This window comes from Rhamphochromis sp. 'chilingali' (genome assembly GCF_963969265.1).
Source record: "Rhamphochromis sp. 'chilingali' genome assembly, chromosome: 17".
Taxonomy (NCBI): Eukaryota; Metazoa; Chordata; class Actinopteri; order Cichliformes; family Cichlidae; genus Rhamphochromis; species Rhamphochromis sp. 'chilingali'.
This window is the reverse complement of record NC_137944.1, coordinates 10,966,038-10,992,474: the sequence shown is the minus strand read 5'-3', so window position 1 is coordinate 10,992,474 and position 26,437 is coordinate 10,966,038. Positions and strand designations below refer to the sequence as shown.

Sequence of the window (26,437 nt, the reverse complement as noted above, 5' to 3'; positions counted from 1 at the left end):
AAAATGAACTGCTGTTCCCAAAGAATGTCAGTAGGTGGCACTATGAGATTGTTTAGTGCTTGTGAACTTGAGTTGAGAACTGTAGAGAAGGAGAATAGCGCTAAGGCTACATATGCTGGTCGGAGCTACTCACCGAGTTTTTCTTTAATCCTTGTTCAAGAAAAAGGTTGTGTGTGAAGACACAAATTGGATTTTACTTTTCCGCTTGTTGGGAAGCGCGGACACTTTTTGTTGGTGCTGATGTACCTCTGTTTTTGTGTTGTTTGTTCATTTCCGGTGAGTTGACTAACTGCGCTAGCATAGCAAGCTAATCGTTAGCTAATCATTAGCTTAGTATAATGTAAATTCCATGTGTTCCTTTTAAGTGCTGTATTATCTTTTTATTTCTTCACTTGTAAATGTTTTAAACCAATCGGAAATATTTCTTTGGAAGCTAGTAGGTAAGTTTTATTTATTGTAATGAGATGATAAATATGAGCAGTCTTTGGCTAAATAGTACTGCGACCATGTTTTGCACTTTCCTCGTGCATCAGTAATGTACATTCTCTCAATTCATTGGATTGATGTGACTGCTGTTCACAAAATATGAGATTTGAGTTAAATTTGTATGATGTGGAAATTGTTTTAAGGTTCTTTGATTAATTTTATTATTGATTGCATTAAGTCGTTATATACAAAGAGTGAGAGACATTTGGTCACTAGTGTTGATTAAGTTGTTATATGATATTCATGTAAAATATGTTCACTGCCCTGTGCAGGTTGGTTTTTTTGTTGGAGTCTAAAGTTGCGAGCCAGGATTCCGGATCCCCAGCTGCGATGCAGGAAAGATTTCCAGCCTACTTAAAGTGACAACTGCGTGACTTCTTGACAGATAAGCTTATGAGATCTCAGAACAATACGCTACCCGGGTAGTACTACTAACATTAACACTATACTCACACACCTGAACTGAAAAGAACACTGAACTCTGAACTCTAAAACTGAATACACAGACTGACAAATAAGATAAGATAAGATAACCTTTATTAGTCCCACACGTGGGAAATTTGTTTTGTCACAGCAGGAAGTGGACAGTGCAAAAGTTATGAGGCAAAAATTAGAATACAATAAGAATAAATACAGTACACAACTGTACAGAATAGAATAAAATAAAATACTATATACAGTAGAATAAAATAAAATAAATATACAATAAGATAAAAATAGAATACAAATACAAATACTATATACAACTGAGTAAAAATACAACGATGACAGAAAGGATTATTGCACTTAGTATTATTGCATATGTATGGATGTGTGTGCTTGATCAGTTAAAGTCTTTATTATGGAGTCTGACAGCAGTGGGGAGGAAAGACCTGCGAAATCTCTCCGTCCCACACCGTGGGTGCCGCAGTCTCCCACTGAAGGAGCTGCTCAGTGCTGTCACAGTCTGCTGCATGGGGTGGGAGATGTTGTCCATCAGGGATGACAGCTTAGCCGCCGTTCTCCTGTCACTCACCACCTCCACTGGGTCCAGAGGGCATCCTAGAACAGAGCTGGCCCTTCGGATCACCCTGTTCAGTCTCTTCCTGTCCCCAGCAGAGATGCTGCCGCCCCAGCAGACCACGCCATAAAAGATAGCAGAAGCCACAACAGAGTCATAGAATTTCTTCAGGAGTGGGCCCTCCACTCCAAACGACCTGAGTCTCCGCAGCAGGTACAGCCTGCTCTGCCCTTTCCTGTAGAGGGCGTCTGAGTTATGAGTCCAGTCCAGTCTATTGTTCAGATGAACACCAAGGTACCTGTAGCTGTCCACAGCCTCAATGTCCATACCTTGGATGTTCAGTGGTTGCAGTGGAGAATGCTTGTGCCTGCGGAAGTCTACCACCAGTTCCTTGGTTTTACTGGCGTTGATCTGGAGGTAGATCAGCTGGCACCAGTCCACAAAGTCTTGGGTCAGACCTCTGTACTCCTTGTCGTCCCCATCAGTGATGAGGCCGACTATTGCAGAGTCATCAGAGAACTTCTGCAGGAAGCACTGGGTGGAATTGTGGGAGAAGTCTGCAGTGTAGATGGTGAAGAGGAACGGAGCCAGAACCGTTCCCTGTGGGGCCCCCGTACTGCAGACGACCCTGTCCGACACACAGCCCTGAGTCCTCACATACTGTGGTCGGTCGGTGAGGTAGTCCAGGATCCAGGTAGTGAGGTGATGGTCCACTCCAGAGTTCACCAGCTTGTCCTTTAGAACCGAGGGAAGAATGGTGTTGAAGGCACTGGAGAAATCAAAGAACATGATTCTCACAGTGCTTCCAGCGGTCTCCAGGTGAGCGAGGGAACGATGTAGGAGGTGAATGACGGCATCATCCGCTCCAATGCCAGGCTGGTAGGCAAACTGAAGTGGGTCCAGTGATGAGCTTATTAGGCGCCGAAGCTGAGCCAGGACCAACCGCTCCAGGGTCTTCATCAGGTGGGATGTCAGAGCCACCGGCCTGTAGCTGTTGAGGTCCTTGGGGCGTGAAGTCTTTGGCACTGGTACAACACAGGAGGTTTTCCAGAGCTGTGGGACTCTTCCCAACCTCAGGCTCAGGTTGAAGAGGTGCTCCATCACCCCACACAGTTGGTCCGCGCAGGACCTGACGACCCTCGAGCTGATGCCATCTGGACCCGCTGCCTTCTTGCCATTAATCCTCCTCAGTTCCCTCCTAACCTGGGTGGTTGAGAGAGACAGGCTGGAGCCTTGTGTTGAGTGTGTATTGGATGCTGTTGTTGGGGGTGGGGGGGAGTGAGCAGGGTGAATAGAGGAGGTGTGAAGTGTCTGAGGTGGAACAGCAGCAGTGGGGGTGGGTGAGTCTGCAGCCGATGTTGCAGACTGCCTCATGGCTGAGTCAAATCTGTTGAAGAAATGATTCAGTTCATTTGCCCATCTCACATCCCTCCCAGGCAGAGAGTTCTGCTGTTTGTGGCCCGAGATGGTTCTGAGGCCTCTCCAGACTTCACCAACGTTGTTTTGTTGAAGCTGGTTCTCCATCTTCTGCCTGTAGCTCTCCTTCCCATTCCTTATCAGTCCCCTCAGCTCTCTCTGCACCCTTTTCAACTCCTCTTTGTCTCTGGATTTGAAGGCCCTCCTCTTCTGCTTGAGGACGGTTTTAATTTCTGGGGTAATCCAAGGTTTGTTGTTGGAGAAACACCGTACAGTCCTGGTAGGTACAGTGTTATCCACACAGAAGTTTATATAGTCAGTAATGCATGTAGTAAGGCTGTCGATGTCCTCACCAAATATGGACAATTGGAACTGTTGTGAACTGTTGAATGACTGTTTTTGGTTTTGTTTTGAATAAATGTTGACTGTTCTTTGAGCTGTGTGTCATTCGCGCCTTAGTCGATTCCTAGAGACCATAAGCCTAAGATCCTAACTTTCTCTACATTCAGTAGTGGTAAAGTATTGTGTGTTACATTATCAAGAGTTGATATAGCCTTTATTCAAGAAATGCACATGTGTAAGTCAGAAGCCTTAAAACTTAAATGTTCCTGGGTAGGTAAAGTCTTTTCCAGTCCTGGAACTGGTAAAAGTAGGGGAGTGTCGGTTCTGATTCATAAAGCAGTTAGCTTTACTGAAACAAAAGTAATAACAGATAAGGAAGGTAGATTTATATTGGTTTATGGACAACTACTGGACACACCAATAATTTTATGTAATATCTATGCACCTAATGCGGACATACTCACCTTTTTTCACAACCTGTCACAGTATCTTTTGGAATTAGAAGGTGCACAAATAGTGGTAGGAGGAGATTTTAATCAAATACTGGATCAAGACCTAGATAGATCACTTCCTAGGAGAGGCACAGAGAGTAAATCTGTAGTTGCCATAAGGCAGATGACCTCAGATTTAGGTCTGAATGATATTTGGCGGACAATGCATCCAGAAGGCAGGGAATATTCCTTTTACTCTCCGCCTCATAATGTTTATACTAGAATCGACTACTTTCTTATTTCTGAAGCCTTAGTGAATAACTCTATAGATTCAAGTATTGGTAATATAGTATTCTCGGACCATGTGCCAATTTTTCTATGTCTTGGAAATATTTTACAGATTCCTCAAAGCCGCAGATGGCATTTAAATGTGTCCTTAATTAAAGACTCTGGGTTTATTAAATTGATAAGAGATGAAATACAATTTTACAAACAGACAAATAATCGAGAGGACACTACATTGGCTACTTGGTGGGATGCTATTAAGGCATACTTAACCCTCGTGCGCCCTGGACCAAAAAAAAAAAGGGGGGGGGTCCCGCAGACCCCGGCAGCACGGACCCAGGTCTCGTCGCGAAACAGGGCGCCGGTTCACGGTGGGGACAGATGGGGGTCAGGCGGACCCCCAGCTATAGCGGGTCTCGTCACACCGTCGGACAAAGGCACCTAATTGGTTGTAACCCTCCATCGATCGCGTAAGTTACGATGGCAAACCTTGGGGTCTGGAGGGAACCCAAAGCGCCACGGCAACAACTCTCAACTTCACATCATCATCATCATCGTCTCCTTCTTGAGAGTGTTCGCGTACACCGGCCTCAGTGAGGACCTCGGACTCTCCGTTCCTCCTCGACCTCCTTCCTCCTCCCCCGTTCTCCTGCTCCCCGCAGGCGAGCGCTTAGCCGGATGGGCCTTGGGTTGCGCGTAAATGGGCCTAAGTGAGGACCACGGGCTCTCCGTTGCTCCTCGTCTTCCTTGCTCCTTCTCTACCGTTGTCATGCGCCTCACTAGTGAAAGAGAAGCTGTTTGGCCTGCCTATTACGCGAACACCATCCTCCATTTATGCTCCTCGCTAGTGTATGCTTAGGTCTGTGGAGGGCCGGTTTCGCGAACATCCCTTTCGGTGAGGACCTTGGGCTCTCCATTGCTCCTCGTCCTCTTTGCTCCTTCTCTACCGTTGTCATGCGCCTCGCTAGTGAAAGAGAAGCTGTTTGGCCTTCCTATTACGCGAACACTGACCTCCAGTTGGACCTCGGACCCTGCATTGCTCCTCATACTCCTTGCTCCCTCTACATCGTTCTCAAGGGCCTCGCTAGTGAAAGCGCAGCTGTTTAGCCTGCCCATTAGGCGAACACCGCCCTCCGTTTATGCTCCTCGCTAGTGTACGCTTAGGTCTGCAGATGGCCGATTTCGTGTACACCCCCTTCGGTGAGGACCTCGGGATCTCCGTTGCTCCTCGTCCTCCTTGCTCCTTCTCGTTCGTTTTCATGCGCCTCGCTAGTGAAAAAGCAGCTGTGTGGCCTGCCTGCCTATTACACGAACACCACCCTCCAGTTGGACCTCGGGGTCTCCGTTGCTCCTCCTCATCCTTGCTCCCTCTACATCGTTCTCAAGAGCCTCTCTAGCGTACGCTTAGGTCTGCGGAGGGCGGGTTACCTGAACACAGCCTTCCGTTTAGACCTCGGACCCTCAGTGTCTCCTCATCCTCCTTTCCCTTTTTTTAAAACATTTTCCTCGCTCTCACGCGCCTCGCTGGCGAGCCCTTAGCTTTGGGGAGGGTGGGTTTCGCGAACACCACCGTCTGTGAGGAACCCAGTACCTCCTTCTCTCACACACACACACACACACACACACACACACACACACACACACACACACACACACACACACACACACACAGGAGGCAGTGAGGAGTAGAAGGAGGTTGTTGCTACGCCTGCGTCGCGAAACCAGGGCTCATTGTGTGTGCGCCCGGAGGAGCTACGGGGGAAACACATGGGACAACCAACTAGTTTGGGGCCATGGTTTATTCAACATGTATTTTCAGTGTGGTTTAACTTGTTAATCTGATCTGATATACTTTCCTTGAATGTGCCTTAATTCACCTCTTTTTTTCTTTCTTCTTTTCTTAGCTTACTGAAAATGTTGGCGACCAAAGGCCGGATCCAGGGATGTGTGCTGCTTGTGCTACTGGCGTTATGTGGGCAAACTGCTTGCTGTCAACATCAATACAAAGATAACAAAAAAATAGCCTAGTGTAACGTAGTGTTTTATGTTTTTTTTTTTCTAGAATGATTCAAATGTTACTATCATTTCCCCAACCCTGCAGGCTCTGCGACCCGTGAAGAACTGAGACTCCTTCTGGTCGGTAAAACAGTATCGGGAAAGAGTGCATCCGGAAGCACCATCCTGGGGGATGCGAACGCTTTCAAAGAAGACGTTTCGCCTGAGTCTGTCACCGACGGCTGTCTCAGAAAAGAGGCAGAGGGCAAAGACGGAAGAAATATCGCTGTGATCGACACTCTGGGGCTGTCTTTTGGATGAAATTGATGAAATGGTGGATTTCAATGGAGGAAACCACTACACCAACGAGATGTATAGGGCGGCCCAGAAGAAACTCGAAGGAGAAAGGCTGAAGAGGAGAAAGGAGGAAGAACAAAGAAAAAGGGAAGAAGAGGAGAGGATCGAATTGAAGGAGCGGTGTAAATTCTTCCGCCTCGCTTCCCTGGGATTATTTGGCACAGGAGCGTACTTTACATCTTATGTTCTCATGGGGCTCGGTGGAGCCCTTGGATATTCTCAGTTAAAGACGCCGAGCTTGATGGTTGGGCGTCTTCTTTACTCGTCGATACCGTGAAAACTGCGTAGGTGTATCACCTACTCGACCTAGTGATCAACGAGTACCGCACCGAAGCATGCAACGGGTGCAAGACCAATCACCCCAGCCAGAGACAACACGAGTGTCTGCGAGTCTTGGTGTCAGGGTCCCTGTGCCTACCCAGTCGGCTCAGTATGGCTACATATGTTTTTCATTTTGTTCCTGCTCTCTCCCTTCCTCTCTTTCCCTCCTCCCTCTGCCAGGGCGGAGCTCACCTGTGGGCTTCTGCCCTTGGTCCATGCACCTGGTCGCCATCACGCACCTGTGGCTCGTTACGAGAGTGTTCCAGCTCCTTTATAAGACGGCAGCTCTGTGTTTCTCGTCGCTGGACAGTTGCCGATCCGCATTCCCTGGACCAACCCCTGTGTTTCCTGAGTGATTGAGTGTGCGAGGAGTGGAGTACGTCATCGTGTTTTCTGTGGAGTGTGGAGAGGAGCGTGAGGAGTGGACGGAGTGCGTGTGGACTTTCAGCGTCTTTTCCCTTTGTGTGTGGACCCCCGGAGCCCGCCTTCCCCCTCACCTCTGTAAATAGATCACCTGGTGTGCTGTAATAAAGATTCTTGTGTTTCCCAACTCAGAGCCTGCGCGTGTGTCCGTTCCATCCCGCTGTGACACTTGGAGGATGACTTTTACGCTGAACATTATTACAGCATCAGGAAAAGACTCCTCATGCCGCGTTTCATTCCTTCCATTCAACGTCTCCTGATCATGTATTCACAGCCACCGAAGGCGCTGTACAGCACCGAGCACCTGAAACACGGACAGTTTGTTGATATTGTAATCAAAAATACAGCCCCGGGGGGGAGGGGGGGCATTTTAAAAACGCACCCTCCCTATTGCGCATGTCCCTAAAAGGTATGGCCTTCCAGATTGCCTCAGTTGTATCGTGAGTGTAATTTCAAATAAAATAAAACTCAGAAGCGTCTGTGTGTTGTCTTCTTCTTCTTCTTCTTCTTCTTATCATCATCATCATCATCATCATCATCATCATCATCATCATCATCATCATTATTATTATGCTGCTTCATTTTTATGTACTGGGGTATCAATGACCCCCACGCTGCCGCAGCAGCTTCTGTGCGTGGCCCCCAAGTGCTACATTTTCTTTCCCGATCCCCTGACGAACCCATTAGAATCGCTCTGGGGCACTCTTCGACCCCAAATGATCGTTCTGGGTTTTTTTTCATTTTCATTCACCTGTCTCTACTGAGGGTGGGGTACTTTGGGACCCCCGGGGTCTGGGGCTGCCCCGAAGAGGAGCACAAGGGTTAAAGCCGGTCAGAGCGGACATGCTCCATTTTGCGTAACTATTTTTAAATCCCGGTAGCACTGCAACCACGTAAGCTAACGCAATAATTTTTTTTACATATGAAACCGGAGGAGTTGTACTTACATCTTATGCCATCAGCTTGTCCTAGGTCACAGTTTCCTTCCACATATAGCTTTGCAAAAACTGCATAAAAAGCACTTGCAGCAACAAAAACATAATATTCCAGAAACACGCTTTGCCGATCCGATCAGCTGTTTGTAACACTTCCTACGTCCATCAGCGTGAACTGTCGCATGTCCGCCATGACCTGCCCGAAACCGGAAGAGACGTCATTTTGCGGAAATGTAGTTTTTTACGATCGGGGCCTTATGAGCCTATATTTGTGTTTTTAAAAGTTATGTTTGAGTTTATGACTTTCTGTGTCGTTTCTGGGATGCTTAGGACTCATATTGCACTGCTGGAAATAGTTTATTTTGATGCACATGCTGTTATTTTGCAAATTTGCATTATAATATTTATTTTCGTTTTTCCTGCAGTGTATAAAAATTGGTGTATTTCAAAAATAAAACTATGAAGACACTTAAAATAAATTTCCTGTGGTGGGAAACTAGTTTGTGCAACTTTTTTGTATTTACAGTTTTGAGGGATAAGCCTCTTAAATTTCTCTGACTAGAAATATATGTTAAAAAAACAAAAACAATTTTCAATTTTTTTGTAGTTTATTGCACTTTTTTGCAATTTGTGTAATTACTGTGCACCTAATGCAGACATATTATTAAAGCTTGGGCTATAATGGTTGTATTGATGTATAGCAACTTGAAATGCTCCCAAAAATGGCACTACAGCATGAAAAAATATAATATAAGCTCTGGCGGACTTGGTTCTATGGTAGGTCTTAAAGGGTTAATTAAGGACACATTTAAATGCCATCTGCGGCTTTGAGGAATCTGTAAAATATTTCCAAGACATAGAAAAATTGGCACATGGTCCGAGAATACTATATTACCAATACTTGAATCTATAGAGTTATTCACTAAGGCTTCAGAAATAAGAAAGTAGTCGATTCTAGTATAAACATGAGGCGGAGAGTAAAAGGAATATTCCCTGCCTTCTGGATGCATTGTCCGCCAAACATCATTCAGACCTAAATCTGAGGTCATCTGCCTTATGGCAACTACAGATTTACTCTCTGTGCCTCTCCTAGGAAGTGATCTATCTAGGTCTTGATCCAGTATATGATTAAAATCTCCTCCTACCACTATTTGTGCACCTTCTAATTCCAAAAGATACTGTGACAGGTTGTGAAAAAAGGTGAGTATGTCCGCATTAGGTGCATAGATATTACATAAAATTATTGGTGTGTCCAGTAGTTGTCCATAAACCAATATAAATCTACCTTCCTTATCTGTTATTACTTTTGTTTCAGTAAAGCTAACTGCTTTATGAATCAGAACCGACACTCCCCTACTTTTACCAGTTCCAGGACTGGAAAAGACTTTACCTACCCAGGAACATTTAAGTTTTAAGGCTTCTGACTTACACGTGTGCATTTCTTGAATAAAGGCTATATCAACTCTTGATAACTTTAGATATGTTAATATTTTCTTCCTCTTAATCCCGTTATTCAACCCCTTAACATTCCAGCTGGCTATTTTGAAATCTGTGTCTATCCATGTTATATGTTGTCTCCTTGACCTGGAGACAACATATAAGATGACACTGCCGTGGACCTCAACCTGCAGGCTTTGTGTTACCCGTCTCTTTATACAGGAGCATGTAGGGGTGGACTGCCTTTTTATTTGATTACCCTTTTCTCATGTTTTTCTTAGTTAGGGAGATAAGACATTGTCATTTGGTTTTATTCTTTTCATAAATAAGTTTTGTACATCCTTTAGATACGGTCCCTTTTGTTTGTTGTTTTGGGGTCCACCCCGAAGCTATAGTTCGCTCCTTTCCTTTGTTAGAATTCAATCACTGTGAAAAAAATCACCATCAAAATTGTACTGGTTGTGTGATGTGCTGCTTGGGGTCAGACAGGGGTGGATCACCCTTATATTATGGTCTGGCCACCCTTAGAAAGGCCATAACACTAAAATGAAAATTAAAACTAGACTTATAACTGGCTGGTGTCCTTACCAGTGACCTTGGGTCTGAACTGTGGGCTCCTCTTTCCAGGTGTTCGTACTGCCTGAGTGGGACCAAGATGTGCTGTCTTGCCTCTTTTGGGTTTTCTGCATGTTTCTGGCTCAACATGCAAGTATCCACTTCTTGACGTTCGCTGTTGGTTGCAGCCACTTGAGGTTTTTGGGCTCATTTGGGTTCTCAACACTGGGTGACTTTGATGGGAGTGAAAGCATCCTCACAACATAAATCACCACACTACCTGCTTTTGTTTCAGATTTTTTCTTTATCCTTGTTAACATGTTTGGGTACTGGGTTTACCTGTAATGCATTTTGTGCTCCAAAAGCTGTTATTTTGTGCAGCTGTGCTCCAAAAGCTGTTAGCATGACCTTTTTTATCATTAGATTGTGCCACACCAGCACCTGAGAGAAAAGCTTTGAGTTTGATTTTGTGTTTGTTTTGCAGGCACTCAGGAGAATAAGTCATGATGTTTCTTGTGTTTGTCATGTTAGTATCTCAGTGCTTGTCAATCACCAGTCAACAGTGTCACCACTGTGAACAACATCCTTCGACTGTTCGAGCCAAAACCTTGGAGAAGTCCCTGCAGCCGCTTCAAAACTCATCACTGAGCTCGATCTCTCTTTTAACACGCTGGAGACAACAATGAAAGATGACTTTCTTTCATATGCTGCTTTGACGGCTTTGTTCGTGAATAACAACAGAATCAAAACCATCCATGAAGAGACATTTCACCCGCTGATTAATTTGGAGAAACGGGACTTCCACAAACCAGTTGGAGACTTTGTCCTCTGGATGGTTTCAGAACCTGATTTCTCTCCACTAGTTCAATCTTTTGGGAAACAAATATACAACACTGGGTCCGGGAAACCTTTTCCTGCCACTGAGGAGCTTGAAGACCCTCCATTTTTGAGGAGCTTTCCTTCAGTCTGTCAGTGAAAGGGATTTTGTTGAACCTTGAAACTGCCGTGACCCTGTCCAAAGACCAGCTGGCCACCTGGCCGGGTCAGTCATGGATATTCACAAATACCCCATAGTACTGGTGAAAAAGAAATATTGAGGGAAAATCCATGTTCAGACCATGTTCAGTGTGTCGTGACACTTGCACGATGGAAGAGCACACCCACTTGTTGGTGCCAGAAGAGCCACTGAGAAATTATTGTTTTAGCTGGCTCATTACAAGTCGATGGCTGCTCACCTGGAGTAGGATAAAACTCTGGAGCGAATAATTGCCCGATTTTACTGGACAGGAAACTGTTTTAGACTTAGAGCTTTTTATTGTCATTGTGCAGTTTCTTGCACAGTGAAATTGGGTAAGTGGAGAGCATAGAGCCGCTGTATCTGTGCGCACCACCATCTTGCATTTTTTGCATGTTTGGCTGGTGTCACTTTTGGACTTTGCTACCTGTAGCTAAACATTTGCAGCTAAATCATTTATTTAAAAGCAGAAGCTGCAACTGATCGAGGGAATATTTGTCTGAAAACTTAAACTGAACTCCAAGGGTACCATTGCTCCAGCTCACCATCTTTACCTGAGTGAATCAGTTTGTTGAACAATCTAAATGATTCAGAAACTTCTGTGACATCAACTTAACTAAGGCTCATTACAAATTTCACAAAACACTGCTGAATACTTTTAATATTTTTTTATTAGTTATTTTTGTTTTTGTTGTTATTTTGATTTTAATAAAACAAAATAAAATAAAGAATTAAATCATTTCTTTGGTTTTTAAATTTAATTTATTTTACAAATAAATTAATAATAATATTAATAATAATAACAACAAATTAGTGCTGTCAGTGTTAACGTCATTTTACCTAATGACGTTAACACTGACAGCACTAATTTGTTGTTCCCAGAGAGCAAGCCAAACACTGGTCCAGAAAAGGACGATCTCTAGTAGATTTTGTTTTAACCTCCTAGGACCTGGTGTCCACATATGTAGACATAACATTTTGGGTTGTCTAGACCAAAATACAAAATTTTGCTCTTCAAAAACCTGATATCCACTTATGAGGGAGGACATGACACTGCCACTGTTCAATCGAAATTTAAAATGAATGTCCTCATATGTGGATCTCATTCTTTTGAGAAACAAAAAAAAGATAGTCTGAATCTGATGTCTTGGTTTTTACCTTCATCGGGTCCCAATCAACCTAAATGGCACAGAGGAATTAAAAATGCATGCCATGAAAGTTCAGGTCTTAGGAGGTTAAAAATGTCCCTGCTGATGAGACCAGTGAATGTGGGGCGACGGTGGCAAGAAAAAACTCCCTCCTGGAGGAAGAAATCTTGGGAGGACCAGGCTCTCTGGCAGGACCCTCCCTCCTGAGGGCAATACTTACCTATACTTGTCCTCCAGTGTGCGATGGTGGGCTGGGACGACTGCTTTTCCTTCTCAGCATGATGATGACCTTAACTTCCTTCCTTCCTTCCATTTCCTGTTTCAGAACTGAGAATGAAGACAAAACTGGTTAACAAGGTAACAGGACATTTAAAAATTCTCTCACTTCAGGATGAGATGCTGTGTCTTCTTACGTTTCTCTTGTAAAACAGGATGTAGGCCGACTGCTGCTGTTCCTCACAAACTGCAGATCCAGTTGTGTGGAGCACCTGTGCGTCATTATAGGTGAGCCAGCGATCTGATGTAGAGTGCTGACTCTCCTCAGGATGGACAGAACTACAGATGTAGTGTCCTGAAATCACATTAAGACAAATGAATCCAACTTCTGGAAGTCAACTGATTCAAGCAAACAGTGATTTTGACTTAGTGCTTCTTAGAACATCAAAAGCTTTTGTGTGTGAGTCCTTCACTGAAAAGTAGCAAGTTTCATTTTCTGTTTGTCACAAGTCTGTTGTTTTACCTGACTCTGTGCCTCCATAATGACTGATGATGCTGCAAAGACTATAACAGCCACCACCCTGAGAAGGAACAAATCCAAAGAGTGTTAGTTTCATAAAGTCTCACATCAGTGCCATAATTAAGCTGATTTGCTGAGGCTACGTCCACACTAATGCGTTTTCGTTTGAAAACGCATCGTTTTCTCTCCGCCTTGACCTCCCGTCCACACCGAGACGGCGTTTCCTCTCGAAAACGCATACATTTCAAAACGGAGTTGTCCCATCGCAGTGTGGACACTCGAAAACGCAGACTTTCTAAAACGATGACGCATTTTGGTCATGTGATGCAGTCATGTGAGCAATTAAACAAAGATAAGCCGAGTGCATTAGACAGCAGTTGTTTTGATTGCTCTCAACTTTGACAGCCCTAAAAAAGATTAATATCAGTTTGTACATGCTCCGGATAGCTTTTCTTCAAATTCTGTAATTCTCACTCACTTTTGCGCATGCGCAGGACTGGAACGTAAGCGTTTTCGGCCGTTTCAATGCAGACGCACAACTATTTGAAAATGACTGAAAACGCCAGTGTGGACACGGAGTTTTCAAATCTATCCGGGCTAGTGTGGACGTAGCCTGAGACGTTCTGCAGTCTGTTTTTACCTGATTGGATGGCACCACCAAGTCCCTCTGCAGCCTGACGGGGTCATCCACCTTCTTAATCTTGTAGGTTTGTGTAAAGCCAAACCTCTTCAGATGCAAGATCAGAACTCTGGCAGAAAAGAAAAAAAACACAAACAAGGTAGAAAATAAGAAGAATGAGTGTCAAACACAAACAGAAGATGGGAGAAAACGACTGCTCAAGTATTGTCTCGAAGAACTCTGATATTTGATGCGCCACAGTTTGGAAACCTGGTCAGTCGATCAATTCTGATGTGACCTTACTCACCTTGGCAGTGTATCAAAAGACGACTTCAGTTCTGAGGCCGTCCCTCCACAATCACAGCGAAATTCTATTTCTTGTTCCTGAACAACAGCACAGAGAAAACAGGCTTTATGGTAGAAAGAAATCTCAACATATGCACACACACATGCACACAAACACTAACAAAAAAGGTGTGTTAAGATCGCTGATACGACAACTCTATTGGAATTTGTGATCTTACCTTCAAGTATGTCTCTAACATGTTTATAATAGACCCCTCTGGAACAAGGTCTAGAGACAAGCTGGTGAATTCCTCTTGCTGTGATGATTGGTGACCGCAGCTACACATTTCAGGAGTAACGTAGTTAAAGTAAAGATCAGGTACGTGGAAAAGAGGTATATGAAAATATTGCAACCAGCTCTGCGTTTCTGAAAGACAGGCTTACCTCTTTCTGCTGAATGCCTTCTTAAAAGCTCTTAGGTGGTGATCTTTAAGGCCATAATCTGTTGACTCGTGACAGTCCCTGACATCAATAAGCCTTCTGTAGAAAGGAAGGGTAAACAGACATTTCTGCTGTTAGATCTCTTTGTTCTTCAGGTTTTTGAAGAAAGTAGAAGGTTGACGTAGCGCACCTTAAGAGCTGAGCTTCTGGATCTGTGCTCCACAAAACCCCCTGACGCCTGATGTCTCTTATGAACTCCTCAATGTTGAGGAGGCTCTGCAGGCAGGAGTTCATGTAGCAGGTGTTTCCGATGTTTGGAAACCTGACACACACGCGCAACGTTTACAGTATCAGTGTAAAATAATTCATTTTCTCCACTTTGACAAAGTGAGTCTTTGTGCACCACGTGTACTCACCCGAAGCAGTCTATAGTCCCAGTTTGACTTTCTATTTTTTTCCCACCGCATGCTACACTGCTCCAAAAAGGTAAAAACACAAACACAAAATTAGGAAAGATGTCAAGATTCTGAGCAGTGTATGCGCATGTATGCATGAGCTTTGAAGTTGAAACATTTTGGAGGACGTCCAAAAGTAGTAAAAAAGATGTAAATACACAAGGTGGAAGAAAAATGCCAATAAAAGGGAAATAAAACAGCTCCAACTAAACCACTGCTATAAATATCTCCAGCAGCATTAAAGAGCGGCGCATTTCTTTACCTCTGATGAGACGTAGAAGGAATTTCCTTCTCTGCCACGTTTTGTTTGTGTAATTTCTGTTTAGAAACAAGAAAACCAACATCAGTAATGGCATAAAACAAACATACCAAGGGAGTCTCTCCATGAAAAGTGTCCAGTTAGAAAATTTGGTATTATTTCATATTATTTATCACTTTAGTGAGCTGTCAGCTCATGAAGCAGATATATAGGAATATCTTTAAATAAATTAAAAACAATTTATTCATGCTTTAAATTGAGTTTTAAAGTTTGTCCTATGAAATACAAAATCCTTCATTTGGTTCTGATCAAAATTCAGTTTTTACAGAAATCATCCATCAAGCTTCATTAAAAGATTCAAAAATGCTTATTTACCATAAAAAATATTTAGAGAAACATCCTGCAAGTCTCTTCAAACTTACCTTTCTGTGAAAAAAAAAACGTTTAAACATCTTTGAACTTAATTTGAGGACATGGATGTGCTAAATTGCTCTTAATTCTTCGCATTTAACTGTGGTGAGTAAATGCTTGATGACAGTGACTCTTTCCATAAAACATACCTTCCAGAATTTAAAAAGAAACCAGCGACACTTTTTTTGTGTCTTCACAGTGTTGCTCTCTGCCTCTGCATCGCTGTCAGTTTGCTGCAGAGGACGAACAAACATAAGTTTATTAAAAAAGTAAAGTCACTTTAAATTAACAAGTGCAATTTAAAGAGAATGTGCATTTCATATGTTTCGTGTAAAAGCAAACCGAGGAACAGCAGAGGTGTCTCCATTTTCTCTTCTTCTTTTGACCATTTTCAGCAACACAAGCATCCGGGATGCTGATGAGGACAAAAGTGTAAATGTTATTTTTCAAAGTGGAAATTTTTAACAAGGAGTACATGCTGGAGATTGCAGATAAAAATTAATAACTGTAATGGAACAAAATCATGTATTTTGTACATTTACACTCTACATTTTCAAACGCTAATCTCTGAATCAATAGAAATTATAGACAAGACTAGAAGTAGTAAAAAAGATGTAAATACAAAACACCAATAAAAGGGAAATAAAAGAGCTCCAACTAAACCACTGCTATAAATATCTCCAGCAGCATTAAAGAGCGGCGCATTTCTTTACCTCTGATGAGACGTAGAAGGAATTTCCTTCTCTGCCACGTTTTGTTTGTGTGATTTCTGTTTAGAAACAAGAAAAGCAACATCAGTAATGGCATAAAACAAAGTATATGGTAAGAAAATACAATATCCTTCATATGGATTCAAAATTCAGTTTTTACAGAAAAAGAAGCTTCCTTAAAAGTTTCAAAAATGCTTATTTACCATAAGAAAACATTCAGAGAAATGTGCTGCGAGTCTCTTCAAACTTACCTTTCTGTGAAAAAGAAGTTTAAACATCTTTGGACTTGATGTGATCGCAGCCAAAATCTCCTCAGCTTTGCAAAAGTTCAACTGAAAACAAGCAGTCAAAGGTTGTATATTTATAAACTTTCAGCATAGAACGTTCATACCCTGAACAGCAAACATCAGCATTATGATGTATGGGGCTCATTTGCATATTTTGGAATGTATGCTCATTTGAACTGTATGGTGCTCGTCTCCAAGCAACTGCTACAAAAACAGGTCAAGTCAAGTGGCTTTTATTGTCATTTTAACCACGTGCAGAGGTACTGTACAGAGTGAAATGAGACCGCGTTCCTCCGAGACCCTGGTGCTATATATGACATATACGGACAAACCCAGGACTACATAAAGTGCAGTGTGCATAAATTGCAAAAATAAACAAGACAAAACAGTGCAAAACTAGACAGAACAGGACGATACAGACACAAGACAATGGAAATGTGCAAAATGCTGAGTATTGTGCAAAAGTAACTTGGTGTCTGTATGTATGTGTATGAGTGTGAGATACTGCAGATAAGTGCTTGGTAGTGACATGTGTGAAGGTGTGCGTGTGCCAGTGCAGTCACTGAGTGTTCAGGGGTCTGACGGCTTGTGGGAAGAAACTTTTCCGTAGTTTGGTAGCGAGGGCCCGGATGTTCTGGGACCTCTTTCCAGAAGGCAGCAGGGTGAAGAGTGTGTTTGAAGGCTGTGTGGGGTCCTCCAGCAAGCGGGTGTTATAAGGAGGGGAGAGGGACTCCAATGATCTTCTCAGCTGCTCTCACAATCTGTTGTAGGGTACTGCGATCTAATACGCTGCAGTTACCATACCAGACAGTGATGCAGCTACTTAGGATGCTCTTGTTAGTCCCACTGTAAAAGGTGGTGAGAATGGATGGTGGGAGATGGGCTTTCCTCAGCTTCTGCTTGAAGTAGAGACGCTGCTGGGCCTTCTTGGTTATGGAGCTGGTGTTGAGGGAGCAGGAGAGGTTCTCCGCCAGGTGGACACCAAGAAATCTGGTGCTCTTGACGACCTCCACAGAGGATCCATTCATGTTAAGTGGGCAGTGATCCCACTGTGCTCTCCTGAAGTCAACAATCTCTTTTGTTTTGTCCACGTTCACAGACAGGTTGTTGACTCTACACCTCTACAGATGGCCCGCAGTGCAACCCTTCAGCTTCCTACTAGATTCACCTATATACAAATTTAAAGACCTAGGAGACTTACTTCTCGTCACAGAGTTGTAGCATTCACAAGATTTTCAGAAAACTTGAACTCAAGGTCAAGGTCACTGATATTCAAACTGACCCCAGAACTTTAGTAGATGCACCAATGGTATCAATTCAAAATCCTACGCTTCTCGTTCCATTTTTATTTCACTATCTGTAACTAAGACAAATAAACAGTATTTGAGACACAAGTCACTATTAAAGTGGTTAGTGAGACTCCACATCTGATAACAGTATAACACACTGCTTATTTATGTAAAATTGTCATCAATAAATGTGTTCAAAACAGAAGCTACACTGGCTTTAAAAGTTTTTGTTAACTCTGACTACCTGTCTGCTCTTACCTGTTTCTTTTGCTCTCTGCTGTCTTCATCCTCCATCCAACTCTACATTGTATTGTTAGGGATGACATGATGAAACTGAAGGGTGTCTGGGCACCGAAAAAAGAAAAGAAGAGAGATTGGATTAGGCTGCAGCTGGCGTGCCATTCTCTCACTTCAGGATGAGATGCTGTGTCTTCTTACGTTAATCTTGTAAAACAGGATGTAGGCTGAGTGCTGCTGTTCCTCACAAGCTGCAGATCTAGTTGTGTGCAGCACCTGTGCGTCATTATAGGTGAGCCAAGGATCTGATGTAGAGTGTGGACTCTCCTCGGGATGGACAGAATTACAGATGCAGCAGCTGTTTCCGATGTATGGAAACCTGACACACAAACAAAAGTTTACAGTATCAGTGTAAAATAATTCATTTTGTCCAGGTTGAGAAGGTGAGCTTTGGTCCTTGTGCACCACGTGTACTCACCTGAAGCCGTCTGTAGTCTGAATTTTATTTTCCATTATTTATCCACCGCCCAAATGTTTCACTGCGCTACTGCAAAAAGGTAAAAACACAAACACACAATTAGACACTGAGCATTGGATGTGCATGCATGCATGAGCTTTGAAGTTTAAACTTTTTTTTATTATCAACAATTTTTATTTATTTCATTTTAAACTTCAATAACAGAGCTTAAGGATAACTACATAAATAAATAGTTTAAAAAACAAACAAACAAAAACAAAACACAACAACAACAAAAAAACAAAACAAAGGGAAGTTATCCTATTCTTTCTTCGCACACCAATTCCCACACCACCACTCTGTCATTACTCCTCTGTTCTTCAAGTTACAGAAAGCCAGCTTGTAAAGGGGGACCAAATACAATCATATTGATGCAATTTGTCTAATAAACCATAAGTCACTTTTTCGTAAGACGCCAACTTAGCCATTGTCTTTAGCCACTCTTCATAGGGAGGGGGGGTTCTTTTTCCGCCAATGTCTTAGCAGGACCCGTTTGGCCGTAGTAAGAGCCAAAATAATCCATCTTTTTGTATAACTGGAAAAATCTACAGGGAGTGCAGAATTATTAGGCAAGTTGTATTTCTGAGGAATAATTTTATTATTGAACAACAACCATGTTCTCAATGAACCCAAAAAACTCATTAATATCAAAGCTGAATGTTTTTGGAAGTAGTTTTTAGTTTGTTTTTAGTTTGAGCTATTTTAGGGGGATATCTGTGTGTGCAGGTGACTATTACTGTGCATAATTATTAGGCAACTTAACAAAAAACAAATATATACCCATTTCAATTATTTATTTTTACCAGTGAAACCAATATAACATCTCCACATTCACAAATATACATTTCTGACATTCAAAAACAAAACAAAAACAAATCAGTGACCAATATAGCCACCTTTCTTTGCAAGGACACTCAAAAGCCTGCCATCCATGGATTCTGTCAGTGTTTTGATCTGTTCACCATCAACATTGCGTGCAGCAGCAACCACAGCCTCCCAGACACTGTTCAGAGAGGTGTACTGTTTTCCCTCCTTGTAAATGGCTGTAGCCACTAATCAGAAGGTCGATGGTTCGATCCCAGGCTGCATCCTGGCTGCATGCCAAATATCCTTGGCAAGATACTAACCCCATGTTTGCCTACTGGTGGTGGTCAGAGGGCCCGGTGGCGCCAGTGTCCGGCAGCCTCGCCTCTGTCAGTGTGCCCCAGGGCAGCTGTGGCTACAATGTAGCTTGCCATCGCCAGTGTGTGAATGTGTGTGTGAATGGGTGAATGACTGAATGTAGTGTGAAGCGCTTTGGGGTCCTTAGGGACTAGAAAAGCGCTATACAAATGCAGGCCATTTACCATAAATCTCACATTTGATGATGGACCACAGGTTCTCAATGGGGTTCAGATCAGGTGAACAAGGTGGCCATGTCATTACTTTTTCTTCTTTTATACCCTTTCTTGCCAGCCACGCTGTGGAGTACTTGGACGCGTGTGATGGAGCATTGTCCTGCATGGAAATCATGTTTTTCTTGAAGGATGCAGACTTCTTCCTGTACCACTGCTTGAAGAAGGTGTCTTCCAGAAACTGGCAGTAGGACTGGGAGTTGAGCTTGACTCCATCCTCAACCCGAAAAGGCCCCACAAGCTCATCTTTGATGATACCAGCCCAAACCAGTACTCCACCTCCACCTTGCTGGCATCTGAGTCGGACTGGAGCTCTCTGCCCTTTACCAATCCAGCCACGGGCCCATCCATCTGGCCCATGTTAAGGTTCAAATATTGAGGAAGGAGAGTAAACACAACCATGGTCCAGAAGAGCTTGGTCAGACAATTGATTTTAATGAATACACGCGTGGGAAGACCAGTTCCGTTCGCAGACAGGGCTGATCTCCGACTTAATCAAAGCATAAACAGATTTTTTATACCATCAGGGCTTGAACTTACTGACACCCCCCCTCATCAAGACTCACTCTCATGTCATCAGTCCATAAAACCTTAGAAAAATCAATCTTGAGATGTTTCTTGGCCCAGTCTTGACGTTTCAGCTTGTGTGTCTTGTTCAGTGGTGGTCGTCTTTCAGCCTTTCTTACCTTGGCCATGTCTCTGAGTATTGCACACCTTGTGCTTTTGGGCACTCCAGTGATGTTGCAGCTCTGAAATATGGCCAAACTGGTGGCAAGTGGCATCTTGGCAGCTGCACGCTTGACTTTTCTCAGTTCATGGGCAGTTATTTTGCGCCTTGGTTTTTCCACACGCTTCTTGCGACCCTGTTGACTATTTTGAATGAAACGCTTGATTGTTCGATGATCACGCTTCAGAAGCTTTGCAATTTTGAGACTGCTGCATCCCTCTGCAAGATATCTCACTATTTTTGACTTTTCTGAGCCTGTCAAGTTCTTCTTTTGACCCATTTTGCCAAAGGAAAGGACGTTGCCTAATAATTATGCACACCTGATATAGGGTGTTGATGTCATTAGACCACACCCCTTCTCATTACAGAGATGCACATCACCTAATATGCTTAATTGGTAGTAGGCTTTCGAGCCTATACAGCTTGGAGTAAGACAACATGCATGAAGAGGATGATGTGGACAAAATACTCATTTGCCTAATAATTCTGCACTCCCTGTACATCAGAAATTTCTGTGGTTATACCAAATATGGACTGTTTTGGTGAGATAACAAATCTCCTTTTTAAAACACTGAAAATTACCTCCATTATATTTTCCCACCAATCCTGAAGTGCCGAACAGCTCCATAAGATATGTAAAATCAAAGCATTTTGACCATCACATCTCCAACATTCGTCCGTAGAGGCCAGGTTCCATTTATACAATTGTTGCGGTGTTCGATGCCACCTATGGATTATCTTAAATTGAATCAATCTACTGCCTGTTTCTTTATACATAGTATTAATATTTTGAAAACATGAATCTCATTCAACTGAAGATATGTCCAATGCCATGCCCTGGGCCCAGTAGCCCTTAACTTTAAGGAGAGGGTCAGCTGACCGTTCTTGCAATAAGTGATAAATCTTAGAGGTAATGCCTTTACCCAAGGATGATCTTGAGAGCAGGACTTCCACAGGACAACTCAAAGGGGTTCCCAGCCACTTCGATAATGAACTATGTATTTGGACATATCTCCAGAATTGATTACGCTGCAACTTATATAACTCCACAATTTTATCAAAGCTTAAAAAACATTTAGTCCCACAGTCAAATAAATCTGATACATTAAGGATGCCTGCTTTACGGCACTGTAACCAGTCAACCGATGTCCCTCCAATTAAAATTATTTTATTACTCCATAAGGTTGCCGAAGGTGATTTAATAAAGTCCCAGCGACCTGCCCTATGTAATTTAAACCACAGTATCTTTGCAATTATAGGATGGGTAGTTTTATGACTGGTATCAAACAGCTCCCTCCAAGGAGAAATACCGCCATTAACTTCCGTCTCTATATGGGACCAGATGGGTTTAACTGGTGCAGTAGGTAACCAAGCTCTAAGTTGTTTCACGTTCATCACCCAATAATACCATTGGAAATTAGGCAATGAAAAACCTCCTTGTTTTGCACTCGCTTGAAGTTTCTTAATACTTAAACGATGTGGTGAGCTATCCCAAAGAAACTGCCGCATTAAAAAGTCTAGATCTTTGAAATACTTATCTGGAATGTGTAATGGAATATTAGATAAAATATAAAAGATCATGGGTGCAGTCATCATCTTAATACAACTAATTTTACCCCATATTGTGAGACACACTCTGGACCATCTACCAAATTCCATTTTTATCCTTTCAAACATTGGCTCCATATTTGCTCGAACCATCTTAGTGTAATCCGAGGTAATTTGTATCCCCAAATACCTCAAACCATTCACGGACCACAGAAACTCCCTGTCACGGCGAGTGAGATAAGCCGTATAAAAATAATAAATGAGGATCAATCGCAGGCAGTAGTGGAGGAGTGAAGGTGGTTTATTGGACACGAAATAAATATAGACAAACAGCAAATGGAGCACAAACTAAACTAGACTGGAGACAACTACTGAATACGAACCGGAACTCAAACATGAAGCAAGGTGGACGACGGTACAAGATGGTGACGGCAGGGAACACACGGATGAAACATGGTGGAAAACACAGACAGACCAGCAACTACAATGACAGAGGACACGACTTAAATACACACAGAGAAACACAGGGGAATTACACACAGGTGGTGGACACAGCTGGGAATAATCAACAAGACGAGACAGAGGTAAAACTGAACACACTCACATGGGACGCAGACCTTCACAATAAAACAGGAAACGAGAACACTACACCAAGACGCAGACCTGACACAGAGACAGACAGAATGACACATGGAACTAGGGCTGAACGATTATGGAAAATAATCTAATTGCGATTTTTTGCCCCAATATTGCGATTGCGATGCGATATGCGATTATTTTTTAAGGTCTTTGTCTTCTGTATTATTAAACAAAGACAAGCAATACATCATATAGTATGGCCAATACTATATTACATTAATTTTAAACTGTTCTTTCCTGGAAGACAGACCTCTGTTATGATGACATGAGGTGATGCATGAATTGATGACTGACATTTTTATTTAACTTCTTCAATCACAACAGTATATTTGAACATACACAATAGTTTATTTTTAGCTTACAAACATCTGAGCATAAAGTGCTGACAAGGAACCCTGGTGTAAACATTAAAATGAAAGTCAGTACAATGTGCAGATTGCAGAAATATACATAAAAAAAATCAGTGGCTTTACCACACTCAGTTTTTCGACATCTGTGAACTACTAGACAGTCATTCAATTAAAAAATAATATTAAATAAATAAAACTAATAAATAAAAAATACACACATCTTACTGATCTCTGCAGTCAGTAACATTACACATAAAGTGCAAACATAATAGCAATTGTATAAACACACACACACACAAACACGCCTTTAAAATTTAAAGGCGTGAAATTGGACGGTCTAGCCTTCTGATTAGCGTCACCGCTGTCTCGGTGGAGTTTAATAAACTCGGCCGTCTGCTTCTTGCTATCTAAAATATAACCAGACACTGGTGTAAATTCTCGACTGTCTCATACTTCTGTTTAATCAGTTTTCTGTTTGACGTTTAGTCAGCTGTGTGAAAACCAAGGAGGAACCCACCCGGGGGATTAATAAAGTTTTATTTTATCTAATCTAATAACTTTAATCTCAGCCAAACCGATTTACTCACGAACAAACAAAACACTGAAAAAAGCCCAACAATAACATTTTTAGGTTGTCTAAGTGACTTATATATTACGTTTAACCCGAGCAGCGAAACTCCGCGGTGATCTGAAAATGATGTGCCGGGAGTTGTGCCGTTCTCGGCCGCATCAGTAACCCTCGAGCTCCCGGCTAGCTGTCGAGCTGGTGGGTAGCAGACGCCTCTGAAAACGTCGAAGCACTTTTGCAAATATGGGATATCTTGATAAACCGAGCAGATATTTGATGTTTACACAACTACTTTCTCGCCTGAAAACATGTTAAAAGTTTATTTTGTGACCCTGAAAGATTAGTATGAGTAATTTTAAAACTTAGTAGTGGCCGCCATTGCTGGAAACTGGAGTTTGGCTGGGCCGCGCTATGAATTCTGGGATATGGTAGTAATTTGGACAGCCTTCGGCGCGTCGCTGTGACGTAATCGGTCTACAAATGCGGCCTCAGGAGGATGCAGCCCATGAATTTGGACATGTCCAGAGTATAATCGCAGCCTTTGCGGTTAGAAAATTGCACTTGATCATGTCGCGATATTATCGCAAATGCGATATATCGTTCAGCCCTACATGGAACCTGAACTAAACTAAACGTGAGATACAACCGAGAACAAATCCTTAAACATGAATAAACAGAAACATAGAATTATTATTATAATAATAATAATAATAATAATAATAATAATAATAATAATAATAATAATAATAATAATAATAATAATAATAATAGGGCAGCACGGTGGCACGGTGGTTAGCACTGTTGCCGCACAGCAAGAAGGTCCTGAGTTCAATTCCAACATCAGGCCGGGGTCTTTCTGTGTGGAGTTTGCATGTTCTCCCCGTGTTTGCGTGGGTTCTCTCCGGGTACTCCGGCTTCCTCCCACGGTCCAAAGACATGCAGCTTGTGGGGATAGGTTAATTGGATAATCCAAATTGTCACTAGGTGTGAATGTGCGAATGAATGTGAGTGCGAATGGTTGTCTGTCCCTGTGTGTTGGCCCTGCGACAGACTGGCGACCTGTCCAGGGTGTACCCCGCCTCTCGCCCTATGACAGCTGGGATAGGCTCCAGCGCCCCCCGCGACCCTGAAAAGGACAAGCGGAAGCGAATGGATGGATGGATGGATGGATGGAATAATAATAATAATAATAATACTCATAACGCCCAAAACCACAACAAACATTCAAAAATAAACTAATCAATCAAAACTCAAAATACTGGGTCGAAACTGACCCAGAACCATGACAGTACCCCCCCCCCCCCCCCCCCCCCCCCACCTCCAAGGGCTGGCCCCCGACAGCCCCAAACAAAAAGACAGCAACAAAACAGAGCACCAGACCAGGGTGGGTGGAGGGGGTCAAGGAAGGAGGCAGGACCAGACGAAGGCGGAGCTGAAGCCGAACCAGATGAAGGCGGAGCTGAAGCCGGACCAAACGAAGATGAGGCAGGGCCAGACGAAGGCGGAGCCGGACCAGATGAAGGCACGGAGGCTGGACCAGGCGTGGATGAAGGCACGGCAGCGGGACGGCTGCGGAACCAGACAGTGGTGATGCTGCAGGCAGTGATGCTGCAGGAGGTGATGTGGATGCAGGCAACGGTGTAGAAGCCACAGGGGATGATTCAGCAGGTGGTGGCTAAACAAACTTCCCCGGACCGTCAGCAGACGTGAGGATGTGCTTGCTGGGTCCTCCAGGACCCCCAGCAGACGAGGCATGGTGCTGGGTGGGCTCCTCAGACCCACCATCTGACTTGGCTTGAGGCTGGACGGGCAACTCGGGCCCCCCAGCTGACGACAGTTGAGGCTGGCTGGGTTCTCCCGAACCCCCAGCTGACGACACTTGAGGCTGGCTGGGCTCCTCAGGCCCTCCAGCCGACGAGGCAGGATGCTGGCTGGGTTCACCTGAACCCCCAGCTAACATGGCTTGAGACTGGACGGGCCCCTCTGGCCCTCCAGTGGAAACAGACACTGAAGCAGCAGGCACGGAGACCTCTGCCAGTGTGGACACTGGCTGGGACTGAGCAGCACAGTGGCTAGACTCAGGCAGCAACAGTGGGATGCAGTCCTCAGAGGGCTGAAAGTGTTCCCCAATACACTCAGCAGAGGACGGAGGCGGACGGGTGAACTCACTTGAACTCTCAGGGGGTGCTGAGAGCTGAGACTGTTCTGGTGAGTTCTCCGGTGAGGCTGCTGGCGCTGGCGTCTTGACCTCTAGGGGTCCAGAGTTGGCTGGTGACTGACACCCAGCCTCTGGGGAGGCCCTAGAGGGAGCAACTGTCTCTGACATGGCCAGCTTAAGAGAACCAGCAGATATTGTGGTGAAGTGTGTTCCCTGCTTTGAATGAGATAGTGAGGATGGTGGCTGAGTAAACGAGCGGACAGACAGCTGAACTGGTGGCGACAGAGCAATAGGCAGCGAAGCGGCTACAGAGTGACCTACAGGTAGCGGAGACGACTGTAGTGGAGTTGTAATAAGTGGTGGAGTGGGTGACTGAACTGAGGGCAGCGCGGCTGCTGACTGAACTGAGGGCAGCGCGGCTGCTGACTGAACTGAGGGCAGCGCGGCTGCTGACTGAACTGAGGGCAGCGCGGCTGCTGACTGAACTGAGGGCAGCATTACAGGCCTGGCATTTGACTGGGATGGAAGTGAGGATGGGACAATGGAGCGGACACGGTCATAAACATGGAACGAGGGTTCAGAACAGGCAGTCTTAGAAGCTATGGCCATGGTTGAGAAATCATTGTTATCCTCAGTAGAAACACAAAAAATTGCGGTAGCG

The 26,437-nt window shown here is 43.7% G+C and overlaps 2 protein-coding genes and 1 long non-coding RNA gene across 3 annotated transcripts; 1 reads left to right on the top strand and 2 right to left on the bottom strand.

Moving 5' to 3' along the window:
• Positions 1 to 101: 101 nt before the first annotated feature.
• Positions 102 to 7,560, top strand: LOC308384249. The gene is made up of 4 exons (XR_013969287.1): positions 102 to 276; positions 759 to 908; positions 5,865 to 5,932; positions 6,062 to 7,560. It is a non-coding gene; the product is annotated as an uncharacterized lncRNA (long non-coding RNA).
• Positions 7,561 to 11,868: 4,308 nt separating this feature from the next.
• On the bottom strand, positions 11,869 to 14,120 carry LOC308384755 (ubiquitin hydrolase B-like). The gene is made up of 6 exons (XM_080863337.1): positions 14,026 to 14,120; positions 13,809 to 13,885; positions 13,523 to 13,631; positions 12,886 to 12,943; positions 12,560 to 12,717; positions 11,869 to 12,473 (listed from the first exon to the last, which is right to left on the bottom strand). Exons 1-6 carry the CDS (start codon positions 14,044 to 14,046, stop codon positions 12,468 to 12,470), a joined length of 429 nt encoding a protein of 142 aa, XP_080719463.1. The 5' UTR covers positions 14,047 to 14,120; the 3' UTR covers positions 11,869 to 12,467.
• Positions 14,121 to 14,226: 106 nt separating this feature from the next.
• Positions 14,227 to 17,982, bottom strand: LOC308383985 (ubiquitin carboxyl-terminal hydrolase 29-like; the record flags this gene model as incomplete). The annotated part of the gene is made up of 9 exons (XM_080862270.1): positions 17,897 to 17,982; positions 16,314 to 16,394; positions 16,066 to 16,121; positions 15,695 to 15,767; positions 15,502 to 15,585; positions 14,945 to 15,000; positions 14,644 to 14,700; positions 14,418 to 14,549; positions 14,227 to 14,326 (listed from the first exon to the last, which is right to left on the bottom strand). The coding sequence occupies exons 1-9, from the start codon at positions 17,930 to 17,932 to the stop codon at positions 14,227 to 14,229; spliced, it is 675 nt and encodes a 224-aa protein (XP_080718396.1). The 5' UTR covers positions 17,933 to 17,982.
• Between the last annotated feature and the right edge of the window lie 8,455 nt (positions 17,983 to 26,437).

Coding starts and splice junctions, on each gene's coding strand:
- LOC308384755 (XM_080863337.1), bottom strand. CDS start 14,046: ATGTTAGAGACATACTTGAAG. Junction 13,886..14,025: donor TGTTAGAGACATACTTGAAG/GTAAGATCACAA, acceptor GCTGTTGTTCAG/GAACAAGAAATAGAATTTCG. Junction 12,718..12,885: donor TTATGGAGGCACAGAGTCAG/GTAAAACAACAG, acceptor ATGTGATTTCAG/GACACTACATCTGTAGTTCT.